The sequence below is a fragment of the Homalodisca vitripennis genome, chromosome 4, assembly GCF_021130785.1.
Source record: "Homalodisca vitripennis isolate AUS2020 chromosome 4, UT_GWSS_2.1, whole genome shotgun sequence".
NCBI classification, from domain to species: Eukaryota; Metazoa; Arthropoda; class Insecta; order Hemiptera; family Cicadellidae; genus Homalodisca; species Homalodisca vitripennis.
In genome coordinates, this window is record NC_060210.1 from 189,650,808 (window position 1) to 189,675,422 (window position 24,615).

General features: G+C 35.7%; 2 protein-coding genes across 4 annotated transcripts in view; one reads left to right on the forward strand and one right to left on the reverse strand.

Moving 5' to 3' along the window:
• Window positions 1-2,132: 2,132 nt before the first annotated feature.
• LOC124360805 (exosome complex exonuclease RRP44) overlaps window positions 2,133-24,615 on the reverse strand; it is a 67,651-nt gene continuing 45,168 nt past the window's right edge. Inside the window, exons 10-17 of the mRNA XM_046814711.1 lie at window positions 15,330-15,446; window positions 14,238-14,358; window positions 11,612-11,870; window positions 10,708-10,951; window positions 6,155-6,375; window positions 5,757-5,925; window positions 4,356-4,517; window positions 2,133-2,542 (exon numbers count right to left, since the gene is read on the reverse strand). Coding sequence (XP_046670667.1) covers window positions 2,291-2,542; window positions 4,356-4,517; window positions 5,757-5,925; window positions 6,155-6,375; window positions 10,708-10,951; window positions 11,612-11,870; window positions 14,238-14,358; window positions 15,330-15,446 — 1,545 coding nt within the window. The 3' untranslated portion in view covers window positions 2,133-2,290. The remainder of the gene's footprint in view (window positions 2,543-4,355; window positions 4,518-5,756; window positions 5,926-6,154; window positions 6,376-10,707; window positions 10,952-11,611; window positions 11,871-14,237; window positions 14,359-15,329; window positions 15,447-24,615) is intronic.
• Window positions 16,634-24,373, forward strand: LOC124360806. Of its 3 annotated transcripts, none has more exons than XM_046814713.1 (5): window positions 16,634-17,040; window positions 17,736-17,899; window positions 21,357-21,475; window positions 22,922-23,116; window positions 24,035-24,373. In XM_046814713.1, exons 1-4 carry the CDS (start codon window positions 16,745-16,747, stop codon window positions 23,114-23,116), a joined length of 774 nt encoding a protein of 257 aa, XP_046670669.1. In that variant the 5' UTR covers window positions 16,634-16,744; the 3' UTR covers window positions 24,035-24,373. The 3 variants fall into 3 exon arrangements, with proteins under 3 accessions (XP_046670669.1, XP_046670668.1, XP_046670670.1); XM_046814712.1 differs by having other exon boundaries at window positions 16,635-17,040; window positions 22,922-23,112; XM_046814714.1 differs by having other exon boundaries at window positions 16,934-17,066; window positions 22,922-23,112.

Here is a 24,615-nt window from a genome sequence, read left to right on the forward strand (position 1 = left end):
GATAAGGTTTGAACTTTATAACTGCACAATACATTGAGCCACACATAGTGGCCTGACGAGCTGAGGGACAGGACTTGGTCATAAATCAATGACCTGACTGAGAGAACAGCCATGGCCACCCGTAGTGGCCCGGCGATCTCAGAGGACACAATCATATAAGTTCAATGCTGATGGCAAAGAGCTAAGGAGTGGTATAACAAGTTAAAAGATGGCCCGTGTTGACTCTAGGGCAGGATACGGAATATACGGACCAGGAGTTAACATGGCAGTGCCCCTAGGAAAACATGCCACGGTCTTCTAAGCGGAAGTCATGAAAATAGAATCATGCACCAGAAGACTCATACAAATGAGGACAAAAGGAGTAAAATACTTGATACTATCTGATAGCCAGGCTGCACTAAAGGCACTTGATACCTGTTCGTTTGACTCGAAAGCAGTCTGGAAATGCAAGAATGCTCTGGCTGAGCTGGCTACGAATAACAGAGTAACACTCGGTTGGGTGCCGGGCCATGAGGGCATTTATGGAAATAAAAAACCAGACATCCTCGTCAAAAAGGGAGTGGAGTCCATAATGGTGGGACCTGAGCCAGGTTGGGGATAGCTTTCTCTAACAGCAAAGCGCTTGTAAAAGATTGGGAAAAGAGGATAAGGAACATTAATTGGAGTAGAGCCTCAGGTTTATTCAGACAATCTAAAATGCTTATCTCTCCTTATGCTAAAGGGTGGGCAGCTCTCCTAAGACCAGAGTAAGAAGGATATAAGACTGATATTAGGGATGTTGACAGGACATGGCCCCATAAGGAAACATCTTATGAGGGTGGGCCTTAGCCTTACTGACGAATGTAGACTCTGCGGAAAGAGGAGGTATCCGTGAAACATATTTGGTTAAATTGTCCTGCCATATCTAAAATTCATAAAAGATTCCTAGAGGCATAGCTCCTCAGCCCCAAGGAACTCTGAGAACAGGAACCCTCAAATCTGATCGGCTTCTGTAAAAGCCTCAGATTCTGAGGACACAAATATAAGTAAGGGAGACACAAAGGTCCTTTTTGGGACTAATCGCTGGGAATAACCATCTTTTTCCCTCAGGATAAAAGAAAACAGGTTAAAAGATGCTCGCACCTCAGTGAAATGATAAACCTTGTTCTTGGAGACCGGTGACAAGTCAAATGATAAAATTATCAAATATCATATAAAAAATAAAAAAAAAAAACAAACTTCAAACAAAGAATAAAATTATCGATATAATTTATAGTGTGGATATATGAGGATAAACGGGATAAATGAGTATTTGTAATCTTACACCAATGTTGTAAAGAAATTAAACTAAAAATACTTGAAGAATATTATCCAATAGGATTTGTAATTAATTGACTTATTTTTTTTTTAACCTCGCTGCTCAATACGTCTCGAAGCCAGAAGATGAGCGATTAGAATTAGAAAATAGTAGCGTTTATCACTCTTGTTAAACTGCTTGATTAAGGTAAGTCTTACAAATTATTGCCTGTATCAAATACACAGTTATTTTAATATTAAAAATATAGTTTTAAATTTTTTATTATTCAAAATATGGAATATTTGCTGTATACTGATCATACCTTTATATTTTATGAATATAAATATTTAAAAACTTGCTGCCCTGCGCTTTTGGAGGAGACTAAGCTAAAAAATAAGATAAATCTTTAATCAGATCCGTTTGACACCTTTTTACCAAACATATTAAACATCCTCTGTATTTTTCGGAATTCATACATTCGCTCGTCAAAATAGAACAAAACAGAAACAGCATATCAATTTGTTATTCCTATTAAATAAAAGACAAGTTTGGGATTTGTTCCCTTAAACACTAATTTTTATTATTTGGCAAAAACATACAGCTAAAATCAAACATAACAAGAACATAACCACTCTAAAAAATTTTGAAACAACAATAATATGTACCATTGTTAGCAACATTTTTAACATTTTTACCTATTATCTTATAATTTATCTAGGTAGAATATGAAACAGTTTTATTAACAAAAATATAAATCTAAAAATTTTGCAAAAATGTATTAATTGTACTTTACACTTCAAACATTTTGATTTATCTTCTTAACGATAAAACAAGATAAATTTTTATGAAGATAAGAAAATAATGACTGTAATTAATATTTAAAATCAATTAATAAAACAAATATTTAAAACCAAGTTCAAATCTTTGGACTTAGGTTAATGAAACACATTTTTTAAAAAGATAAAAATACTTTTATATACACTTTTGACACAACAGTAGAGTACTTGTAGTCTATTACTTGTGCCTCCTCTTCTTTTGCTGTTGCCTGGCTTCGGTCTGAGAAGGCTGTGGCTGTGGCTGTGGCTGTGGCTGCGGAGCCGGCGTCATCTCCACGTCTGTCTGCGGGACACTGAAGCCCTCGATGTGTGGTGTGACCAGCTTCAGTACCAACTTCTCGTGTTGGACATTACTGCGGTCCAAGCTCAGCTGTACTATGACTGGGTCGAACGCATGGAACACCACATCCTCGCACCTCTGCGACTGGTCCTTTGAGGAGCAAAGTACATGATTTGAAACGTATTCTTGGTTTATTTTTATAAGTACCAATTGTTATTTTATGTTACAAAGTCCATAGACTTATAGTATAATAAATAACAAAGAGGATCTTTTATTTTTCATCCTCCAATCTCAAGCCATGACGGCCAGACACTTGGCAGGTCCGCGGTGTGCGCAGTAGTCACTATCCAATTAAAGTTCTTAGTTTGCGCTGAGCTGCAGTCGCGTAAACATGGCCGCCTTTATTGATTCTCAAATGTGAATTGAGGAATTTATTTTGTTTTCTGCAAACAGAAGGGAATAGTGCAACAGGAATTTATTGGATAATGTTCAGAGTTTACGGAAAAAACATTATAAGTGATGGTGTAGTGCGTGAATTGTATCAAAAGTTTGAAAATGGCAAAAGTCAAATTCAAGGATCAATTTGAGAAATGTCAAAGCTGAAGCCATTTGGTGATTTTTGTGGGTGTCGGTCAACATCTTTGGCTTTCTACACAACTGAAGTTGTAGTTTGGGTGACTTTTTATTTTCATTTTGTTTATGGTACAAATCCATACATGTGAGATATTTCTATTTATTTACTATTTAAAATGAAGTAAAAGTTTTATAATTATAGCAGTACAAATTAAAATAATAATAATAATAATAATAATCTACCGATACTTTTATAAGGGTGTCATGTAAAAATGTGCACTACGGCTTAAAGTGTCAGCAAGAGTATTGACCCTGAATCACATTTAGTAAACTTCATCAAAAATCAAACTGGTCTAAGCAGGAAACATATTATACTGCAAATAAACAAGTTTTAATCACAATACAACATATATTTGTGTTCAAATTGGTTAATTCTTCTAATTCATGATTAGCCATGATTTGTACAGCGTTTGCAGACATTTTCTCGGTTTCTTGGGCGAATTCGTGTGTTCCCATTCCATAGACTACCATTTTGTCTTACAGTTGATGTGCTTTACCCAAGTCTCGTCACCGAGTACGATACGATTGATGACTTGGTTTCCACTTTTGTTGTAGTCTTCCAAAAATATCAATACTGCAGCAAGTCTCTGTTTTTGTGTAGTCTTCCGTTAGGATTTTTGGAAACCACCTGGTACAAAATTTGTAGTAAGCAAGGTTACCACAAATCATGAACTAAATTCCATGAAATTGGGAGGAAATGTTCTGAGAGTTCCGTAATCATGAAATTATGATTTTCACGGATTGTTTAATTGATTTTTGTCACTCACAGGACTAGACCTACCTAGACTGGTTCGTCAGTTTTTTAAATCAAAGCAACACTACCTCGTACAGCTTTGACTCATTATCCTTGACCATAAACATCACAAATCTGGCAAAAAATTACAATTGGTTTGTGATTTTTCACGAACAAAATCCTTAGCACAGATCGCACTACAACTGGTGGGATTTTCCATTACACCGCTCATTTCAACACTCCATATTATACAAAGTTCGTTAGGCACAATGCACAATTTACCACGGCTGGTTGCATACTGAGTGTAGGAACACTCTGACCCCAAAATGGTGGCAATAGTCATGCCCATTGCCGCGTCACGTCAAAACGTCCATTACTTTCTGGACAGCCCTTGTATATAGTTTATTCTGTCTGCAGTTGTTCTACTGGATGTAATTACCTTTGGAGTTTGTAGATATCTCTCTCATGACTCTCATAATTATATCCTATCTTATAACCAAATGACTGTCGAATCCTATACCAAAAATATTATAACGTTCTATCCTACTTATTATACGTAATGAATATAGGAAACGAATCTAATGACTTCTTCCTTACTTCGTCATTGTAGATAAAGGTGACATCAGCCTTCTTGTCGTTGGGAGGTGTGAGGTAGATGGTTCCCTCCAGCCCATACTTGGGGATGAGGATCTGGAGAGCGTTCTTGCGCACGTAAAGCACGTAGCCCTCTTCGTTCTGGACCTTATCTCTGAAAAACAACTGCAACACAAAAATACATCAGTCACCACAGCAGGACCACCGAACAGAGAGCAGTTGCTGAGTGGGCTTGAATAAATTAAGATTATGATATTAATAAATATTGTAAAAGTTGTTATTAAATATGTATTCCTTTAAATAACTTTCTCTAGAAGAAGAAGCTGAGGAAACCTTTCCTGTATTTTAACTAAAGGGTCTTCTGCACGACTTCCAGGGTAGCAATATATTCCAGAATGGGCGAGGGTGGGAATTATTTACTGCCGAGATGGCATTTCATTGTATGGTGGTACTTATGTATCAAAATTATATTCTAACAAATGCTAATTTTTTATGAACGTTCACTTTTTTGTTTGTTTGTAAAAACATTCTTTCCTAAAGATAAACGTATATATATATATATATTTAAGGTGACGGCTTTGCTCTTTAAATTAAGTAGTAATATATAAACCTTCGATAATATACATAATTATCCCACTAGACAAACATCAAGGAATATTTTCATTTTGCCCAAGCCCAACTGCACCTCATTCACGAAGTGTTTTGTTTATTTATCTTATAAATTTTTCAATATTACCCTGAATTTTTAAAGAGTAGTAGACATTTACGGGATTTTAAAAAACCATTAAAAATGTGGTTACTAACAAAATCGGACATGGAAAAGAATTATTGCATGCTAGTTTGCTTGCTAGATAGTAAATAAATGATTAATTGAGACTCCCACCCTAACACAATAGGTTAGTCCTCTTATGATTCAGTTTAATTTTTTAAATTTAAATATGTACTGCAAATGCTAAATGAAACAAAAATACATATAAAGGCAGTCAAAATTGCAACCAACAAAAAAAATAAAAATCCAAATGATACTTTGGTGGTTTGGATCAAAAGCTTCACTTTGAAAACCATTCATTTTATTGCTGTACTCTGTATTTGTTATAGTGTTAACCCTGGAACTGGCAAACACCCGATATCGGGCGTTTTAGTCGCATCCTAGAATGCAGCGCCCGATATCAGGCGTTTTAATACGTCTTTTATTTCTCAATATTAAGTACTTAAAACACGATCAAAGAGTATAGGTATTGATACCAATCGAAAGAGGAAGGTTCAATTTATGTAAATAATACACTAATAAATAATTTTATCGTTTCGTTACACGTCCATACGTGTTATAATCTCTGAACTGTTTGTTTACATTCTCCCGCGTACCGCGCTAGTTGCAACTCTAAAGTCAGTAAAGGAGCTTACGTGTGTGTGCAGGTTGACGGACGCACGGCCCGCGTACTGCGCCATGCGGTTGCGATAGTTGAGGTTGTGGCACAGGTTATGACTCTTCTGTTTGTCCAGTAGATCTGTGTAGGTTGAATCAGCCCCGATGCACGCGGCCAGTAGTCGATGAACTATGACGTCTGCGTAACTATAACAAAGAGACACGGTTGCAATGGTTGACTTAACCTACTAAACACACTTCCAAGTCTAGCACTGCTTCACATTCTAATAATATACTGCGCAAATCATCATAAAATAACAGACAAGTTCTCTCAGCAAACTAAAATAACCAGAACTGAAGACAATATTTTTACTTTAATAAGCGTTTGCCAATATCATCCATAAATTCGTAAATACGTAAACAAAAGAGAGCGTACCGTCTGATGGGCGAAGTGAAGTGCGTATAAATGGGTGTGGCCAACCCATAGTGGAAGAACTCCTCCTTCTGCAACATACCACTGGAGAAGTACACAGCTTGCATCATGCAGCGGGTGGCCAAGATTCGCAACATGGTGTTGAAGTACGCATTGTCAGGCTTGACCGCACGCTCCAGTGAGTCTGCTAGGGCCTTGCCACTCGAACAGTCCAGATCGAAGCCCTACACCCAACATCAATTAATTGTAGGTGAACATTAATCAGTTTCATATAATTTTTATTGTTCAGAAACCCAAATAGAAAATTGTTCAGATCTGTCTTAGTAATAGACAATAGACAATAGACAATAGACAATACACTTTATTGACATGTTCGTTGAGAACATGTACATGCGTCATTGGTACAGATTTCATTTGGTTGTATAAAAATTACATAGCTTAATCTAAGTTACAAGTTTAAAAAAATTCACTTTCTGAGTAAAAGGGTCACTCTTGTAGCCAGGCAGTTAATGCTTTTTTTAAACGTTTGGGTGTTTCATTCTTTAGGGATTCTGGAAGTTTATTGAAGTAGGCTGTCACCCTTATATGATTTCCTGGCAGTGAGGCTCAGCGTGTGATGTACAGGCAGTGTTGAAGTCAAGGACATGATGCGTGTGTGATACTGTGAAGGTCTCAGTTTCTAGTAATTTCTTTGAGTGTACCGCATGCAGAAATTACTTCTAGGATGCTACAAGTTTACTACTGTGAGGATCTTCAATTTTCTAAATGCTTCCCCCCGGCCAATGCTTTCTTGGTATTGGAGTCCCTTCTAGAGCTACTCTTATTGCTAGTTTTTGCTGCCTGAGGATCTTCTCCATGTTGCAGTTAGCTGTTCCTCCCTATAGTCGCTATACCGTATCTGAGATGTGTCCCTCAAATAGTTGAAAAAGTGGGCGGTTTTTAGCTGCGTCTTTACTGCTAATCTGTTTAATTCTTGCGTATTACAAATATGCTGGTGCTTAATTTTTTGCAAAGCTGTTCAGTGTGGTGCTTTCCCAGGTTATATGTTCATCAATTAATATACCAAAGGTGATTTGTTTGGTTTTTTGTTTCTAGGTCAGTGATTGGAAGATGTGTATTTTTTTTGCCTGGTGGAGTAGTTTTATTTGAACAGTTTTATTGTCATTTAGCACTAAGTTGTTCGAGATGCAGTATTGTTTTTGTTGTGATTAGGGCGCTGCTTAGACTTCTGGCAAGGTGTTGCGTGGTTTTGTTAGATATTGTTATGACAGTGTCCATTCTGTGTACATGGTTGTGTGGGCAGATGCCGCTCTAGGTAGTCCCCCCCCCCCCCCCCGGGTAGGTAGTTTCGTAGTCCGCAGCAGTAGGAACAAGACCCGGGCCCCGCACACTGATCCTTGTGGCGACTCCCATCTGCATGTAGTCGGCAGTTTTTGACTGAACTTTTTCTAATAAATTGTTTTTAGTGTATTGGATTTCCACCATTGTTTTCCTGTTGTTTAGGTTAGTTCCAGAACCAGTCTGCAGTTTTTATCTTTTACCCCCATGCTTTTTTAGTTATTTGAAGAAGGCGTTTATGATTTAAGCAGTCAAATGCTTTTGTAAAGTCTAAGAATAAACTAGCAGCAGTGTGGGCCCTCTTCCAGTTTGTCCTTATGACATGCTCTATAAGTTGAATTAGGGCTGTGGTTGTGGATCGTCCTTTTCATGAAACCATGCTTATCGTTTAGTTAGTAGGCTATTGTGCTCAAGATATTGTAAAAAAGTCTTTCCAGTACTATTTTTTCAATAATTTTGGAGAAGGTGGATATGAGTTGAATATTGGTCGGTAGCTAGTCATGTCGGTGGTTGGGTCCTTTTTGTATTTCGTGAGTATACTTTTGCTGTTTTTAGTTTTTCAGGGTAAATCCCTTGTTGTAAGGATATGTTTATGAGTGTGTTAGGGGATCAGAAATTTCTTCTTTACAGATTTATTGCTAGTTTTGATGAGAATTTATCTAGGCCAGATGAGGTTTTTGTTTTCATGGAGTCTATTGTTTTCTTCACTTCTTCTTTTGTTGTTGGTTCGAACTGAAAAGTGTTGTTAGTGAGTGGCGGGGGATTTTGGCTTGTAGTATTTGTGGCATTTAAGTGGCTGTTTTGGAGAGTTTTCTTTGTGCAGTGTGAGGAGAAAAAAATTTAGTTAAAGCAGTCCCTTTGCTACTTCTGCAGGGTTGTGAAGTATTTTTCCATTGATTTGAAGGTGTATTTGTTGGTTTGTTTCGATTTGTGTCTGGCTGTCTTCTCCTTGTTTTATTATTTGCCATAGGGCTCTGGGCTTATTTTTCGGAGTTACTTATATGTGCTGCTACCGACTCTTTTTTGAGCTTTTGAGCTTTTTTGAGCTTTAAGCTCGTAGTCCTTTTTTCCTGGGCTATTGTCCTCTGTTTTGTCTTCTATTCGGCCCTGTGCACTGCTCTTTTTCTAGGGCTCGGATGTACTGTTCCTTGAGTCTTGTGCATTCGAATGTCGCCAGGTCTGGGTTTTGTTATGTTTTATTTTTGAAGGTCTTCAGTGGGCAGGTGTTGTCAAGGGGTTGCTTGGATGATATTGTGGAATATGTTGTAAGCTGTGTCAGTGTTTGTTGGAGTGGTACACAGCATCCCATTTTTTGTTTGGCAAGAGTTGATTTGAAGTTTTTCTATTGATTTTTTGTTGAAAATTTCTCCTTCTTTGGTTTTAATTTTGGTGGGAACCAGTGTTTTACTATGGTTTAGTGTGGTTAATTGTGCTGTGTGTGTTCAGAGAGGGCCGCTTTGGATTACTGATGTTTTTTACTAATTCTGGGTTTATGTTAGTACACACCCAGTCTATTGATTTTGAAGTTTCATGGGTGATTCTTGTGGGTGGGAGCTGCATCCTTACCAAGTCAAAATGCCAGCGAGAATGTCTTTTAATTTAGTGTTATCACTGTTCTCACTGCAGATTGTCGGCATTAATATCACCCATGACTATGATTTTTTTTTGTATGTGCTAAGTGCTTTGTCCAGTACAAATTTAATAGTATATCGATGGCATTGTCTATCTTTGTGCTTGAGCGGCCTGTAGACCCCGAGGAGACATTTTATTGTTTTCCTTTCTAAGTTTGATTTCGAAAAGGGCTGACTCACAGATAAGTTCAGTTTCATCTGAGCTGGTTTCTAGTAGTTTTTTACAAATTTTTGTAGGTCTTGTTTAACATAGCCTGCTACTCCTCCCTTAATGTGGTTCTTTCTCGTAAAGCCTCCAACGAGAGAGTAAGCCTTCTATGTTTGTTCTTTTCTAGTTTTTCTTGATTAAGTCCATGCTCTGTTAATATGATAAAGTCTGGTTATAATTGTGGCTTAAAAAATGATTTAGCCTTTCAATTTGATTGACAGCCAATTAAATATTCTGGTGAAGGAGAGTGAATTGATTAAGATTTGTGTTTTGTTCTGTTGGTGTAGCTATTGTTATGTGTGTTCTTTTTTCCCTTCAGGCCCGCTTCTATACAAAAAGGGCTGTTAAATTTGGTAGTGTGGTGTATTTAGGGTTTTCAGGGGATGGGTAATTTGTCTTGTTTGTTTCAGGGTTTAAAAATACTGTTCAGAGATGGGGAGGATGTAGACGATTTTTGTTTTACATTTTTCCAGTTTTTAATTTTTTAGTTGCTTATAGTAGAAGTCAGCTATGGTTTCACCAGAGTTGAGTTTGTGGCTGTGATAGGAGGGGCTATTGTCACTGTTGAAATTATTTTTGTAAGTTTCATTTTCGTGTGTGGAATTTTCGGTTCGGAGCTTTTTTAATGGTGTGGTCTGTTTGTAAGTAAAATCTACTTTAGGTTCTGTAAAGAATAAAGCAGAAATTCTCTTCAAAATACAATTGAAAAAACTAATGATTTTGAATTGTGTGCAATTCTCAAAGGATTAATAAGATACTCTGGTAACAATGAATCACATAAACTTACCATTATGAATTTTAACTTACACGTATCTATAGCAGATTGCTATTAGTTTACATACAAGCTCTCTTACATCGTAGTTATAAAATTACAGATTTACAACTATACAATTTAAAAGTCTATTTTTATAGATTCACATAGAAACTTGATCTAAATTGGAACATCGACCAATGTAATTAAACCCAGATTATCCTACTGGTATATATACAGTATATAGGACATTCTTCGTTAAAGTTTGTTATTGGTGAAGGAAGGTTTGAAAGGATAACAAGATTTCAGACATTTTCCATCGTTATAGGTCATAAAAGGTATAACACAACGTTTATAAAGGACATCTCCAAATGGTGTGTTAATTGCCTGTAATAATGGTAACTCAATATTCTACAGGCAGATGCAGTGAGTATGATAACAGTTTAGTATTATATTTTTTATTACTCATTACACATTGACGAGCCTCTTACAATTTTAATTATTACCAGTTTTATGCCTAATACAATTAAAAGGGTTGACTAAATACTTGCTCAATCCACTTGTAGATTATACTAAACCCAACAACTACTTTTCTTGTCCGTCCAACCTTGTTTTCATTTGCCGTTACCTGATTCTTCCCAGCCTTGATGAGAGGTTCGAAGTTGTTGGGGGGAGGTTCGGGATGACGCCGCAACATCGCACACTCTGGGAATTCCTTGTAGATCTTCTCTGCCACACTGATGTTGGCCAACAACATGAACTCCTCCACCATGGAGTTAGTCTCCCTCAGCTGCTTGGCCTGAACCTCTATCGGGTCATGAGTCTCACTGTCCACTTGGAATCTGATCTCCGGAGATGCCAGCACTAACGCTCTACACACAATAATCCGTGTTATCAACTCTTCAGGCATTCATGATATTTAATTTATACTGTAATATAATGTCTATTTTTTTATAAGCTATTATATTAATATAAATATGAGTTACACATAAGGTAACGTAGGCTGGGAAGATTTGATTCAACACAAAAACATTGAGTTCCGCTCCATTTCACCTTCTGTTTAGTGCAGCATCTGAAATCTGACGCACACACTTGACTCCACGCCTATCTGAAATCTGAAGAGATCCCAAAAAGTTGGTAACAAACAAGCTCAAAACAAACGCTGCATGGTTTTGTCATGAGAGATACTCAGACTATAAAATCAAGTGTAATCTAAATGAAGAGATGTTTTCATTGTTTCATCAGGTGCACTTTTTGGGGTTTTCTTCAGACAGGCAAGTCTGAGACAGCGTTAGATTTCAGATGCTGCACTAAGCAGAAGGTGAAATGGAGCTGAACTCCATCGTAGCGCACTCAATTTTGAGCTTCTTCGCAGACTTTTTTTTGGATCTCCTCAGATAGACGTGGAATCCAAATTCCAGGAATCATGTCAGACTTCAGATGCTGCAGTAAACGGAAGGTGAACTCACCATTTGCAATAAGATTTACTTTTAATTAGTATGGACCTGGCATAGCCTACAAAAAATTGTTACCCATTATCAATCCTCCTTTTCTTAAGTATCTTGGCAAGCCGGTTAAGGCCGCGCAGAGACTGAGCGATGGCATCTGTCTGCGTAGCATCGTCAATGCGCAGCTGAGCCTCCTCGTAGGTGAGCGCTGCGCGGGACAGGATGATACTCTTGCAGAACTTGGTGTCGACAATGTGAGCGTCTTGCGTTATTTCCCAGATACAGGAGAACGCGAACCGTTCCTCGTTACCGCGCAGAGAACACAGGTTTGAGCTCAGCAATTCTAACACAAACATTTCACGGTTACTATTTATTAATTAATAATGATAAAGGTGTATATTTATCAGGTAAATTAACTGATAAAGACTATAAACTGAAGAAAACAAACTTTCAAAAAGCAATGTTCATGGAATAATGGTTACTTGTGATTGAGCAAACCATCCAACCAAAATAGTTAAATTTGGACTACCGAGTTGAAGTGTGCTATATATATATATATATATATATATGTACATTTTGAAAAATATATATGAATACACTTAATTAACACCTTCACTGCGACTTATAGGACAGCCAGGATAGTAGTAAGCTGCATTCACCGCAGTCCATGTTATTACATTAAGGCCGTTCCTTTGCATTTTTACATTTTTGAAAGTAAAATGTATGTGATTACTCTACATTCATGTGTCATCCAATCATATAAGGAACCAACACAAAATCATGGGGAAATCTTGCAGGTAGGTAGGTAGCTAACTCAATATGCTGGTACAATCTTGTTTAACCCTCGAACTAGCAGTCATTTTTTCCTCAGATGGCAGTCTATTTTTAAGTGATTTTTACCTATTCTTTAACCCATTGCGGATCGTATTGTTTTGGCGCGTGGGAACCAGCGGGCACGAATTAATTTGCGGTCAGCGGCCGCACGAACAGCAATGGTGCGCCACAGTATCGCTCGCTATCGTATACTAGAAAATTCAGCTGTGAAGGTATTCGTTCAGATGGAACATGGGCCTGCTACGATATCCGTGATGTAGGAACAATAACACGCGAGCAAGGTTCCAGGGTGGCAGGGATGATGTCTGAATCATGGTCTAAATAAAGCGGCTCGGGTGAAGCGATTACAACATCCGGGCCATTGTCTAGACTAAACCCGCCAACATGTACGTCTGCGTCTTTTCGTAGTGTCACTAACCTCAAAAGTATTATAATAACAACTGAGGAAAACACCCAATCAGAAGCGCTAAAAAGCAGAGAGTAAACTCATATGAATGATTTTTCAACTTCGACATACAACTGCGATCTGTAGGATATTTATAAAACTTTTGAAAACTTTAAACATAGACCGTTGTTAAACACTCTTAGTAGACAAGTGAAGACGATCGCCCGATCTATCAGACATTAACAGAACTATTTGGAGGGAAATTTAAAAGCAGACCGCTTTTGCGACCTGAGCTCGTCATCGTGCCGTTAGGCCCGGCCGCTGCGTGACAAGCCCAGCTCGTCAGTGATCAGCAATGGGTTAAATATTTTGTAAAAAACACATTTTTACTATAAACCTATATGTGTAAAACATTATGTTTTCAGAAAAATGGTAAAAATCATTATGCATAAACCATTAAAAAATGAGTAAGCTACATTTTTTAAAGTGGTGGGACTGCCCCTGGTAAAATGCGATATTATAAATAGTAGAATCTGAGATAGCCAATTTATTCTTCATTTTATCTAGTTTCAGAAAATGAAACTAGATAAAAAAAACCAGGATGGTACCAGGATGGTATCCTGGTTCTCTTAAAGAAAAGTTATGTATATTGTAAAAACTAAAAAAAGTACACTAAGGCTAAATTTGTTACTACGGGTATGATTATTTTTGAAATTTTACAAAAAATATGATTCTTACACTAAATGTTTCCAAAGTATACCAAAATGGAGAAATATACACACAACAAAACAATGAATAAATTAATGGCCAAAATCTAAATTTTTTTATTTTTGGAAAGTGGTGAGATATACCTAAATTTGTAACTATTAGTATGATTCTTCTCCAAAATATACCAAAATTTAGCGTAGTCTAGTCTAAAAAAAGTTATGACAACCTACAAACAGAATAATAAACCATTAGTATGATGTAACACTAATTTTCAAAAAGGCTAGATGAAGACGATCTTTCTGGCAAGTTTTATGATGTCACTGTGACATCACTGTTGCCAAAACAGCAAAACAAATTTCACCATTGAAATCAGCAATTCTTTCTGTTTGAAATGGTATATGAATAATGGTGGTAGTGTTGATTTATGTACTACATGAACTGTCAAAATACAAGCGTGTCAGATCGACATTATGATGTCAATTGCTAGTTCTAGGGTTAAAGCAACAAAGAACGTGGTACAAAAATTCAGTTTAGGAAACATATACTTTTAAATCAGATTATCAGTTAAAATAAAAATAAATTTTAAACTTATCATCAATCACAAAAAATTCGAATAGTAAAATTTTTTTTAATATACTTAAAAACGATTGAACCATTATTGCAAACTTCCTTGCGTTACCCAATCCATACACTTGCACTTTCTACAGCAAAGTTGGCCACAATGTGAATGTACGGTACCAAAAACCTATGTTAGCTGGACAGCGTTAATGACAGTGAAAGTACCTGGAACCATGTCTATCCGCTTGTCCACCAGGTACACGGTTGTGGCACGCAGAGCTGCCTCCTTGTCCAAAGCGTTCCCAGGCCGGATGAAATGAGAAACATCTGCTATGTGTACACCCACCTACACATACACACACAACATAACTGGTATATGTGCACTTTACAGAATAGCGTAGCAATATATAAACACAGTATTCTTTCAACATTAACTGTACAACATAATATATTGACCATTAAACCAACTGCTCACCACTAATAAATCCATTGATTTTCCCTTTAACGCCAAGACCTCTATAAAATATATTTTTCTTGACATTCAAAGCTAATTTTTTATTATAAACATGCTATAAGAGGTAAATGTAAAAAATATAAAAATGCAATTTTACTTAAAATTAGCATATTTATTGATAAAAATCTAAAAATAACAATTTACTACACTGTGAATTTGATCTAAATTCAAATTCTAGATACAAACTAATAACACTGATAAATTACATAAACTACTAGTTATTAGGTATTTCCTTATCTAAGGTTTCACAGATAAGGATCTTATCATTTAGGTAGATAAGGGATATATTTGGTTATGGCTCTGTAGGACACACAAAACAGGCAAGTAGGGTGGATGGCTGGCACTTGGCAAAGGGCACCCCCTCCCCCTGCCTGGGAGTGAATTAATGTCAATGAATGTCGTCTATAAATACTTCTTTATTAACCAGCACCTGCCATTCGCTGAGCATGCACCTGCAATTTCGAAGCTCTCTTGTGAACTTAAAAATTCTCTAAGAGACACAACGTGTAATATCGGATATACTCGTGTTTGGCGTTTTGGTCAACCATCTACGGCGTGGGAGGGTTAAAAACAAAGCAAAGCCTGTTACGCCAGTTTTAATTGGGTGACTAATTGAGAGGAAATTACAGGAATAATAAATAGAGTAAAACATAGGATACAATCCATTTTTGAAATGGTAATTTTATGCCTCTTCTGGCTCATAACAGTATCCTACCGAAATATTAGAATATAAGTTGAAGATCATAATCAACTTTAAAAGTACACTCGGATGTTTTTGTACAGAATCTTGATGTGAAACTCACCTCATAGTTGCCGTTCTCTAGGCTGCGACAATGCAGCGCGTCATCGATGTCGGTACATCCGGGCGGGTCAACTGAGCAGATCACCACATCCCTCAGGTCTGTCCGCTTGGCAACATCCTGCCACAGAATATTGAGGTCAACAGAGATATAAATGGGTTCATAGCAATGTGGACATACTCGTACAACTCGCAACAATGTAAGCAATAAGGTAAAGCACTCAGAAGTTGTTTGATTTTTAGTTCATTTTTTTACTTAAAAATACAAGTAATAATTTATAAGTAATATTATTTAATTTTTATTAAAAATATAATTAATAAAAATATAAAAAATAAATATTTTTTTTTTTAATAAAAAAAAGAATATTTCATTTTTAGTTTAGTTTTTAACCCTTTGATTGCCAATGCTCGATTTTACCGGACGTTCGGAATAAAATCACTAAAAATCGAAAACTTTATATTTTAAAATTAATATCATATTAAATTGTTTGTGAAAAACTGTTCTTTTCAAAATAAATTGTTATAGTACACTTCCGATCAATGACTTAAACGAAAATCAATCTAGAACTCACAAATAAACATTTTTTGTTGACATGGCTACCGGAAACAATGTGACATTAGTTTCTTAAAAATTGTATAAATCACTCATTTTACTGAAGATAATGATATAAATTTTCCAAGATTTATAGACAACTGAATACCCTTTCCAGTGATAAGGACAAAGAGATGGATATGAATTTTTTGGTAATGATAATTTGGTTGAAAAATTAAATTTAAATAAATTCTGGAAGTCCATTTTGGTATTCCTAAATTTATTTTATGGTAACTTTGTTATTTTGTGTCAATTAGGCAGAGTTTACAGAGAGAAAAAAATTTTGATAGTTTATTAAATAATCAAACTGTAAACTTTTTACTGAAATCTTGCAAAATGCCTTCAAAAGGGCTGGCACTTTTAGGTACAACCACTAGAAAAATACCTGACACTTTTCAGTACACCCCCTAAAGAAATACTTGGCACTCAAATAGTTAAATATAACTTTTTATTTTTTATTAAATTATTAATTGAAATATGTCAAAGGAACTCTTGATTATATTTATTATTACGTTTTAAATGTATTTTTACTGATTCACACCACAGAATAAGATTGACTATTGATATCTCACAATAGTCTTTCACATAACTTGGTTTACAGTTATTCTTATAAATAAAAGATAAAGCTGTTGATAAAGCAGCAATTCTCTTTGAATTTAATGGTTGAAAAGTGTAATAGGAAATCCATCAGCTGATAGAATTATTGGAGTGATGAAATATTACCATTTGCCTGAAATTGATGTTTATTTGTCATAACCTATATAGCAAAACTTTGAAATCAAAATACATAAATTCCAAATAGATTAAGTTAATACAAAAAAAAAAACATGGAAACAAAGTGTACCGGTACACCAGGAAAAATTATCTCAGAGGTTTTAGATATTAACAGTAAAGAGAACATAAATCAAAGCAACTATCTGAAGAAAAAGAAGTGTCACGATGAGGGAAAAGAGAAATTGAGTAGTAAACAAAATTACGAGAAAACCAATGAAACAAAGAAATTAGAAATGCACAAAATGATAACAAGAGAAGACCTACAGGAGTTATGCGATCAATTGTCTTCTTTCAACAAGAGGATCCAGAACGCTCAGGAGATGATTCAACTGAGATATGACCTTCCCAAGTCAGTGTTCCTAGTAATCTCTTTTGGTAATTTTATCTTTTCTTGGTAAATGTATCATTCGTAGCCAGCCTTCATTTTGTTTGACTAAAGTTAAACTGAATACTCACAGATGTCTCTTAACATTAACACAATTTATATTTATATTGTTCTTTTTTGTCTGTATAACAAAAAATAAGTTTTTCACATCCACCTCCTCCAAAGAGGCCAAAGAAATTTCCTCCTCTTGTCCTGGCAATGTTCGCTGTTCTAGCTTTTTCTTTGCTAGTCTAGAGCATCTATCTATTGCTGTTCTCCTCTGACCAATGATTTGGTAGGATATCTCTTATTCTTCTTCTTTGGGGGGGGAGGGGGTCTATTGCCATGCACTTAAGCCTCAAGGGCCTTTTGCGCAACCTGGAAGTGTACCATGAGGCCAACCCGTTTATACTGTTTCAGCAGTTCTACAAACCACCAAAAACAACCAATCAAGTCTGTATTTTTCTTCAGAAAGGCCACACAAGTACACATGCTGGCCACATATCTCTGCGTGATACTTATAATGTGGAGTTAAAGCTTAATATTCCATTATAAATAGGAACTTGTCCCAAATGCATAAATTGTTAACTTTCAAAACTTTGATTTTAGTTTCCAAGTGATATTCTATTAGTATCATGATTTTTAAATGAACGACTAGTATATTGGAATTTTTTTTCCAGTGAGATGAGAGACAAACTGGAGACAGAGGCTGGAGAGCTGGACTGTCTGTACAAGGAGATACACGGTGCTGCCAATAACCTTGAGACTATCCGGTGTCAAAGGGAAGCAGTGGCGAAGGAGAAACTTTGTATGGAATCACAACTGGCTCGACTCAAAAATGATGGTACTATACTACTCCTTGTAAATCAATCAGTTTTAGATTTTACACAAATTACTACTTCACTAGCAGAAATTCAGTGTTCAACATTTCCTCTACACATAAGTTAGCTATGGTGGGAAGGGTTGATTCAATGTGAATGTATTGAGTTTAGCTCCAGTTCACCTTCCTCTTAGTGCTGCATCTGGAATCTGATGCTGTCTCAAACTTGATTCCTGTAATCTGGAGTCATGTTCATCTAAAGAGATCCAAAAAACAGTCAGTGACAAAGGCTCTTAATTGTGCACCTGATAAAACAATGAGTATATTTTGTAATCTAGGTGTCTCTGTTGTAAAAACAATGTAAAGAGTTCATTTTGAGCATCTTAGTAACTTACTTTTGTTTCGATCTCTTCAGATGAACATACCTCTAAATTCCAGGAGTCAAGTCTGTGACAGCGTCAAATTTCAGATGTTGCACTAAGTAAAAAGTGAACTGGAGTTAAATTCAACACTCAAATTTCCTCTATAATCAAATCTATCTTATCTTGGTCTGTCTTAGTATAGAATTGAATTCCTTTAGTCCACTATTAGTCTTAAATGTTTCATACTTTAAGTCTTCTTTGTTTAGTTTTAAATTGAAATTATCATAAAACCAGTAACTGCACACTTTTTATAACGTAACTCGACTGTGGATTTTATACCTTACTTGAATAATAAAGTCACTTCTGTCCACCCCGATATAGAAGAAAAATGGCCTATTAAATCAGCTACATATTTAGATATCTCGCAAATAGAATGTGATGTAGATGACATTTCATTCAGTAAATAGTATCAAATTAAAGCTTGTGAAATTGTTGTCGTACCATCCAAAAAACATTATATACATTTGTCATCTATTTTTTTACTGTCTTCTATACTTGAAATATTGTTGATAAGGACATAAAAATGTAGAAATGGAGAAATCAACAAGTTTTATAAAAGCAGATGAAAAACATATTTTTCCCAAGAGATGTATAGTTTAAGTACAAGTGAAAAGTAAATGTTTTTATTAGAATTTGCGGGGAGCAATGGCATAGTGTTATGGTAATTTACGTTTCTTGAAATAATTTACAATAATTTTACATCTTCCTAAAGTCAGTTTTAACTTATATTAATTAAGTCACATTTTATTGCAACCGGTGTAATGTAAAAGGTTGATTTTGTTTATAATTTATTTACTTATGAAAAAAATAAACTTTTGATATTCCTAATTCTACATAAAAGTGGACAATTAAACTTCTAAAATTAATTAAACTAAATCATTGAAAATTCTGTTTTTAAACTGCTTAAATCAGGGTTGTATTATTAAGACAGTTTCGTGGTTACACTTTTTGTGTAAATGGTTTACATTATTTCCCAAATCATTTTAAGTGGATTAAGGTCTGATATAAAGGTAGTCAAACCACAGGATTTCAACATTATTAGAGTCTGTCTTAGTTTATTAACTACATTATGGTATGATGCATTATCAATAATAATGGTTGACTTTGATAGAAGTTTGAGTATTAAGTGATTTCTGCTCCAAATAATGATATTATCATGCTTCATTTGGTTGTGGTAGTCACTCTTTGTAGTTTCCGACTTACATATTAAACACGCATTGAGAATAAATTCCTTGTCTCAACTATAATTACATGCAGGCCTTTGTTAATTATCCAAAGCTGTTATAATGGCAGACTTTCCGTATCACATGTACTTACAAAACATATAACTTTCCCTTATACACAATTAATATATTTTTTCTGAATATTCTGTATTGCTTCAATTATTCAATTCGCTTTACTCTAATGTTTATACGTTCTATTAAACTTTCTCCTATTGTTATCAATGTGTTTCCATTGATAACCCAATCCTTTCATTATTTTTCAAAGAAGAGAAATTTAACCCAAGATTACAGCTATTGACAGGGCACATGTCTTGGTTAACCAATGCTATTTTCATACCCAGAAAGGTTTACTTCTGTCTGCTTTAAACCTGGTAGTAAAATCCACACTGGGTACAGCAAAAACTGATGTGTCACTTATGTCTAAACAACTCTATGGATGTCCATGAGTGATACTATTGGCTTTATTGATACTAAACAAAGTGGATATTCAACAATGACTAAAGACAGTCACTAGTTGTTGAGAATGATAGAACAGTTACCAGTTTTTTGGGTTGACTCCTGAGAGCTCAATGCTTTATTGATACTCTACAAAGTGGATATTTAACAATGACTAAAGACAGTCACCAGTTGTTGAGAATGATAGAACAGTTACCAGTTTTTTGGCTTGACTTTTGAGCGCTCAATGCTTTATTGATACTCTACAAAGTGGATATTTAACAATGACTAAAGACAGTCACCGGTTGTTGAGAATGATAGAACAGTTACCAGTTTTTTGGCTTGACTTTTGAGCGCTCAATGCTTTATTGATACTCTACAAAGTGGATATTTAACAATGACTAAAGACAGTCACCAGTTGTTGAAAATGATAGAACAGTTACCAGTTTTTTGGCTTGACTTTTGAGCGCTCAATGCTTTATTGATACTCTACAAAGTGGATATTTAACAATGACTAAAGACAGTCACCAGCTGTTGAGAATGATAGAACAGTTATCAGTTTTTTGGCTTGACTTTTGAGCACTCAATGCTTTATTGATACTCTACAAAGTGGATATTTAACAATGACTAAAGACACTAGTTGTTGAAAGTGATAGAACAGTTACCAGTTTTGGATTAAAACTTCTAAGAGCTTGTTTTTCAAAAAATGTAGTTTAGTATGAAGTAATTTTCAGATTTACAAAAATGTTTCACGATGAATAATCTCTTGCCTGACTACCCATACAATCTACCAGAATGGATCAGAAACACTCACGTAGTTTCCATCATTCCCGCTAGATTGCAGTTACTCTTTTGTTTATCTCTTTTCAGTTCCAATTTACCGCCATTTGAAGGTGTTCTATCAGTTGTTCCAAGTATTCAGCTGATTCTAATTCTGTTTGTCTACAATTATGTTGTTATATCTGACACGTTGTAACCTCTCTTTTAAGTTACCGGTTAACCTGGTAACGTTTTGTTGCGTTTACCATGAGTAAATTAATGTGGGTGTTTGTGTAATTACTGATGTAAAATGTGTGAGTGTAGATACTAAATGTGTAAAAAATGCTAAATTGAGGGTTTTTCATATTACTTCTCCTGCAGTAAACCCAAAACGCTTAACACAAATTTTAATTTAAAAACTCACTTTTTAATGCACTCTTACAGATAAAAACCCACCAGATTAAGGGTTAAGGAGACACAACACAAAGTAGTGAAACCAGCTTGAAGAATTGTTTGAGACCAATCAGTGAAGGACGACTCCAGTGTTTATGCTAAGAGTCAACAAAATTGTACTTTTTCATATTGTAACTTTCCAGATTTATTTGTTTTCTTATCTGATGTTAGCATGTTCCACTGTTCCAGTTATCAATGAGCTAGAGGTGATAGTGTCTGTGTACGACACTCCGATGTTGGAAAGGTGGACAGAAATCAAGGCACAGAACTCTGTGGCAGCTACAGAGATATTCCTGCATGATGTCAAGGTAAGAGTTTTTCCTTTTTACACAGCCAAAACATATATGGAAAAAAAGGTAAAAGGAAGTACAGAAAAATTATATATAAAAGACTCTTTTATCTGTAATACTGACTCCATTTAGTTCAACAGACCCACACATTAGAGTGTAAACTATCTGGGACAACGTAGCTACCACTCACTGATGGCCATTGTCTTAGCCAGGAAAGTTTTAGGAGTTGAATTTAGTCTCCTATACTGGCTAGGATGGTACTCAAAGAGAGTGCGAAGCTCTCAAATATTCGACTGAGAACGCTGTAACACACTGATGACTGAAATCTGCCGTCTATCTCTGTCTGAAGAGACGAAATGTCAAATGTAATGTCAAAAAAGCTTCACTAGGTGGAGTATCTACTCCTTTACACAAACACAGTTTCCCAAGCAGGCCAAGTGCCTAGCATAGGGGTGTTGGCCACAGTGCCTAAACTAGCAGCATAGTTGGGGGCAGCTGATTTTGAACTGGAATACACTGCTCTGACTCTGAAGAGGTAACCCTTAATTCAGATTGCAGTGAAAAACCTTACTAGTGAGCAAGTTAATACTTGAGCAATGGACAAATAGGAAGTTTGCCCCCCCCCCCCCAGGCAGCATGAGCTACTGGTGTTCCACTGCGTTGTGTTGCTATGACAAATGGCCGACATTGACATACTTGTGTGAGTCCAAAATGTCGCTTTCTCGGTCAGTAGAGAAATGCGCACCAAATTATTGTTGCGTGCTGCTTGCGGCAAGCGCACGGTTGACTCTCTTAAACGTTCATAAAAATAACGTTTTGTTGATTTTGATGCTTCATGGGTGTTCAAGGATGAGGACCTAACCAATCATTTAGGCTAAGTGCAGGATCTGGTCATGTTGATAAGTTTGACATCTCAGCTAAATGAACTTAAGTAGGTGAAATGAAATGATAATAAAGGTTGGGCATAGGAAGAGTGGTTAGAACAGGTAAGCATTGTACAGAAGATCTCGTGGTTTTGTAAAAGCCTGGGATTTTACACAGCTTAAACCCAGAAGAGGGTGCACAATAAGCTGGATGGCTGAGAGGCAACTACCAGGCACAGGAAACCTGGCCTTCTGTTAAAAAAAAAAAAACTACAGGCGTTATGGTAGGTCCACTCTCTCACCGCATTCATGTAGGTGTTTGGTGAATTAACCCTCTGAACTTCAAGTGATAATTTATCTGCCATTTCAAAATTTCGAAAATCTCAGGCAACAATTTTGTCTCTGCAGTTATTCCAATACACTTTATCACTCTCTAAAACCAGTATACTGTTCGGCAGTAGTGTACATTAAAATGTCTCATTACACCCTCATAATACTTTTACATCCTAGTAATTTTTCTAATAGTAATAATAATGAAAATAGTAATTTTTCTAATATTGATGTTACGCACAGAAATTTATTTAAACTGGTCAAATTTCAGGGTAAACTGCAAGCAATGAAAAATTTGCAAACACTTGCAAGCCAAAAGCTGTTGGATCTACAGAAAGAAAGCAGAAAGGAGGAGAAATCAACAAAGAAGGAGAAGAAGAAGAAGAGGGTCCGTGAGGAGAGGGGAGCTAGGGACCTCAATGCTGCAGACTCCTCCCACACATCTCTGGCTTTCCTCATGGAGTGAGTATGTTTCTTGTAATACTCAGTCAAATACGTATTTCAACTACGTCTTTGAAATAAAAAAATCACATTATTTAATACGTTAAATTGTTTTTCAAAGACTAATCACCAAACAAGAACTTGCGTTTGTTACACTCAAACACTTTAGCATGTATCATGGAACAGTTCCTTGATAAGTATGAAACATTGATATTTTTACTTACTATCAATATATAAATTATATGGAAGGGAATGTATTACTTTGTGTAACAAAATCTTTTACAAGTAATGTTAAATTGGATCAGATTTACACTAATTCAGCTAATATGTACAGTTTATTATAACATAAAAATTATCGTTACAATCATGCATTGTTAATAGTGAACACAAAACAAAAATATGAAAAAGTTAGTGATGACCCTTGAAATTAATAACACTACTGACCACAATTTAAGCCATAGAGTGCTAAACCACTATAAGTTGTAACAGAAGAGAATTCTGTGATTCTAATATACCAGTTTTAGTATACCAAGGCTAGACAGATAACTGACTATATAGATGTAGTATACAATGTTAACTAACAACAGCTCACCAGCTGTAACATGTGATGGTAACTGACAGATCTGACCAGCTGAGTAGAGTATGACCAACATTTTCACTGTGTCTTGTAAAGTCTGTTGTGTAACCAGGTGTTTTCTTGTTCCAGTTCTGACTCAGAGGACAGTCAACGACCCTTGTGTCCTGAAAAGTCTGTTGTGTAACCAGGTTTTTTACTTGTTCCAGTTGAGACTGAGAGGACAGTCGACACGCATTAGTGTACAGTGCCCTGTACAGTCTGATGTGTAGCCAGGTGTTTCTTGTTCCAGTTGAGACTCAGAGGATATAGTCGACGACTCTTGTGTCCTGTAAAGTCTGTTGTGTAACCAGGTGTTTCTTGTTCCAGTTCAGACTCAGAGGACATAGTCGACGACCCCTGTGTCCACAGTGTCCTGTACAGCCTAGTATGTGACCAGGTTTTGAATCTGCCAGCCTGGACTCAGGGCCACCTTGATATTGACTAAGCGAATCTTAAATCATCTTCATCTAAACCTTACCAGGCAGTTAAAAATATTCATGTTATAAATTATAAAGTTCTAAATTATAGCTTATTATGGAATTCATACATTTATATGAGTTATATATGTATTACTGTTTTCTTCATACAATGGGAAATTGGAGATTTTTTCAATTTAAAATCACCAAAAAATAAATTAAATAAAACTAACATTAGGATTTGTGTTCACAGGTTTCCTTTATAATGTGTAATCTATATTAATAATATATATTTAATAATGTTTTGTGCTATAATGCATACTAAATATTAATTAAAATATACATTTTAAAGTTTTGGTGTGTAATAGATAGATGTGATTACAGCTATACTTGTATGATTAAAATTTAAAAGAACTGGAACTCTCATGGCAACACCAACACCTTGGCTCCCAGTGCTGAGCAATATAGCACCACCTGAGATTAGACGCAAAG

Excerpts from the sequence above, each read along its gene's own strand:
- LOC124360806 (XM_046814712.1), top strand. The coding sequence starts at position 16,745 with ATGGAAACAAAGTGTACCGGTACACCAGGAAAAATTATCTCAGAGGTT. Across the intron at positions 17,041-17,735 it reads CTGAGATATGACCTTCCCAA|TGAGATGAGAGACAAACTGG; the intron begins GTCAGTGTTCCT and ends TTTTTTTTCCAG. Across the intron at positions 23,113-24,034 it reads TCTCTGGCTTTCCTCATGGA|TTCAGACTCAGAGGACATAG; the intron begins GTGAGTATGTTT and ends TTCTTGTTCCAG.